This window comes from Crocodylus porosus, unplaced genomic scaffold (genome assembly GCF_001723895.1).
Source record: "Crocodylus porosus isolate Cpor-Errol unplaced genomic scaffold, CroPor_comp1, whole genome shotgun sequence".
Lineage (NCBI taxonomy): Eukaryota > Metazoa > Chordata > Crocodylia > Crocodylidae > Crocodylus > Crocodylus porosus.
In genome coordinates this window covers 6,452,010-6,455,412 of record NW_017728909.1, presented here as the reverse complement: position 1 = coordinate 6,455,412, position 3,403 = coordinate 6,452,010, and the positions used below count along the sequence as shown (strand labels likewise).

At 49.3% G+C, this 3,403-nt stretch overlaps 1 protein-coding gene across 1 annotated transcript in view; it reads right to left on the bottom strand.

Moving 5' to 3' along the window:
- LOC109307664 (unconventional myosin-Vb-like) overlaps window positions 1-3,403 on the bottom strand; it is a gene marked incomplete at its 5' end in the record, with an annotated part of 224,144 nt that overhangs the window by 66,229 nt on the left and 154,512 nt on the right. The window contains one exon of the mRNA XM_019531676.1: window positions 1,965-2,048. Coding sequence (XP_019387221.1) covers window positions 1,965-2,048 — 84 coding nt within the window. The remainder of the gene's footprint in view (window positions 1-1,964; window positions 2,049-3,403) is intronic.

Sequence of the window (3,403 nt, the reverse complement as noted above, 5' to 3'; positions counted from 1 at the left end):
GGGGGCAGCAGGGCAGGCCCTACGAGGAGAAGCTACGGGACCTGAACCTGTTCAGCCTCCACAAAAGAAGGCTGAGGGAGGATCTAGTGGCCTGTTATAAACTAGTCAGGGGGAACCAGCAGGCACTGGTGAAGTCCCTGTTCCCTCCAAGCACTGCCAGGAGTGACCAGGAATAACGGTCACAAGCTGGAAGAGGGGAGATTTAGGCTAGACATCAGGAGGCGCTACTTCACGGTCAGGGCGGCTAGGATCTGGAACCAACTTCTAAGAGAAGTGGTGCTGGCTCCTACCCTGGGGGTCTTTAAGACAAGGCTAGATGTACACCTTGCTGGGGTTGTTTGACCCCAGTACTCTTTGCTGCCATGGCAGGGGGTCGGACTAAATGATCTACTCAGGTGCCTTGTGACCCTAGAAACTATGTAACTGTAAAAATGCGGATTAAGGAGGACTTGTGCTGACTCTACAGAGGGCTGTATTTTATCCTAGTTGTCGCTGGTAGGTGTTGTAAGGTTTTGGCCCCCTTTTGGTAGGTGCCTTGACCCCCAGTGACATCAGAGTGAGACCTGGTTTTGGTGCCACCTAGATGGTTTGGGTGCTGCCCTTCTCGCCTGCCATGTCTTTGATGTTGTTGTTGGGGAGGCAGTTCCCTGTAGTTGACCTGAAGAGGTCTCGGCCCTGGGTTGTCTTCATGGGGCTCCAAACCTCCCCTTTATCCCACCCTTATCACGTCTGTGGCCTGGGTAAATAATGCTCCCCGCAGGTCTTCCCACACTGCCCGCCTCGAAAGGGTCGGGTCTTCCTGACCGTCAATCTTCAGGGGTCTATTCCCCGTCTTCAGGTCGGCTTCCCCTCTCCTGGGAAACTAAACTTGCCCTGTGCAGGGCCAAACTGTAACTGAAGAAACTCAACTGAAAAACAACCATCTTCTGCCGGTAGGCTCCTGAGATTCCCTCTCTCTGGGCCCTCATTCCCCTAGAGAGACTCATCTGTCATCCCCTTTATCCTAGTAGGCATGGGTACAAGCAACCGCCCCGTGCCCAGCCTCTGCTGACTCTTCCGGCATGACCTCCCAGGGGCCCAGCTAACCTGTAGTCCAGTTTTCCTGGTCCCTCCAGCCAGCATTGTCTACTTCCCCCTCCCGGGGGCTCATGAACCCCTGTGGTCTGCCCACAGGCCTGAGGAGCTGTCCCCAGCCATGGCGTCAGAGCTCCCCTGTTCCCTGGTGGCGTCCCTTGAGGCTGCTGCTCCTCAGTGTGGCTCCCTTGCCCCTGTCAGACCCTGAGGCTGCCCTCTGCCTCACCCATCTAGGTCCTCCGGCAAGTACCCAGCTCCTTCTTGTGGTGTTGGGAGTTGGAACCTATGAGCCCTGCAGCCGGCATCCTGCTCCTTGGAGTCAACCCAGCTGAATCCCCGGCTGCCTTTTGAGCAGCCCGTGCTTCTTGGGAGCCATGTCCCTGGTGCTCACAGATATGCAGGCTCAGGCAGACTGCTGAGCCTGCGTCAGCATTTCCTTCTGGCTGCTGCTCGTCTCGGCTCCTATGGTAAGTACCGGGGTGCATTGGGCAAGGGCCTGGGACATGTTTGGGGGTAGGGGGGTGTTTGCCTCCCCTCTCACACTAGTCAACTATGAGCAGGGTCAGACAGATTAACAAGGAGTACCCCTGGGTGAAGTCAGTTGAAACATGATGGGCAGGCCTGGTGGTGAGGGGAGACACAGCATGGAAGAGGAGGAAAAAGAAGTGTGCAGTGATGACAACACCTAGGTAAAGCCAGTTTAACTTCATTATTTCTATTTGCTTGTCACTGCTGCTGCTGATGCTCAGGGAGGCTGCAGGAATTGCTGCACACATGGCAACCAGCTGGAGATTTCAAAATGAATGAAAGGATTAAAACATTTTAACATCCAAAACATCAATATCAACTCTGCCTCAACCCATACGCCTCTCCAGTCTTTCTGCTTTTACCTTGCTGGCCTTCAGGATGTTGATCTGTTCTTCATATACAGTGTCCCTGTTCTTCTCCAGAAATCCCTCACACTGATATTCAACCTACCACAGCAGAAGACGGAAGAAAAAAAGAAAAAACAGCGATTATGCCCCTTCCACATACCCGACACACTGCAAGAATAATGCTATAATTACAGTATGTTTCCTGAAGGCTTTAGCCATCACATACAGCAATATGAACTGTGCGCAAGCACAGATGGGGTGGTAAAGATATTAGTTTATCCTATTAATAAATATATTGCCTTTGAGTGATACAGGGAACAGAAGTCCTTAATTCAAAAACCTTGCACTACACCATTATTACTTCACAGAGAAGGTGTATGCCTGATTTCCAGCAATCTAGCTGTCATTTTGCCATTTCTTTAAAAGGCCACGCTGGTCTTCCTAGTACGTCAGTCAGACACATTAGCCTCAAAACCTCTGGCAGAGGTCTGTACTCAGTCTCACCAAATTTCTCTTGCCCACAGCCTATTTTTTGAAGTTTCTAAAATCAGCTAGTTTTGAGATAAGACATGGTCAAAAAAGCATTGAAATAATTTTTTTTAAAAAGGTAGAATAAAATCTATTCTGCCCCGATTCCAATCACCTCAGAATTGAGCAAGAAACTGTGAGATGATGGCAGAGCATACATGCAAAATGTGACATGGGAATATCTTCTTTGAGCATGCACAGGGCAGGGTTCAGGCAAAGTTGTGCGCATAATGGAAAAGCAAGAGTCAGCTTCCGCTGTGAACAGTGCAATTTGCTCTGATGTTAGCAGATAGAGGTGAGACTTGATTTAGGAATATCTCACACTTAGGCTCCTTTGACACTTTCTCAGAATTGCTTTTGATTTCCATTTCAAACACATACACACACATGTGCGTGCGCGCATTGATTAACTATAACTTCAGAAAAGATTCTTATTTGCTAGAAATAAAAACCTGTGAAGTAACATTTTCAATGAAGCTTGAGCCCACACCAAGGCTGCTGCTGTAGCAACCACTGTGTTAAAGGCTTGAAGTTGGTATCTTCTCTGCAACTAAGTCCTTGTATTGTCTCACTTGGCTCCCCCCGCCCCACTTCCTTCCCACTGAGGTCTTACATCATGAATGAGCTCGTTTCATTCCTTTCTCAGTGTAATTATCTGTGTTTATGCAAGACTCATAATTGGTTTGACAGTATCTTTAACTGAACCAACTTTACAGTTGCCAGACATGTTGGACAGATTTGCAGGCACAAAACACCCTTCTCCAGGTCTCAGAGAGCAGTAGTTTCATAGTTCCTAGGGTCAGAAGGGACCTGAGTAGATCATCTAGTCCGACCCCCCCGTCATGGCAGGAAACAATACTGGGGTCAAACAACCCCAGCAAGATGTTCATCCAACCTCCTCTTAAAAACCCCCAGGGTAGGAGCCA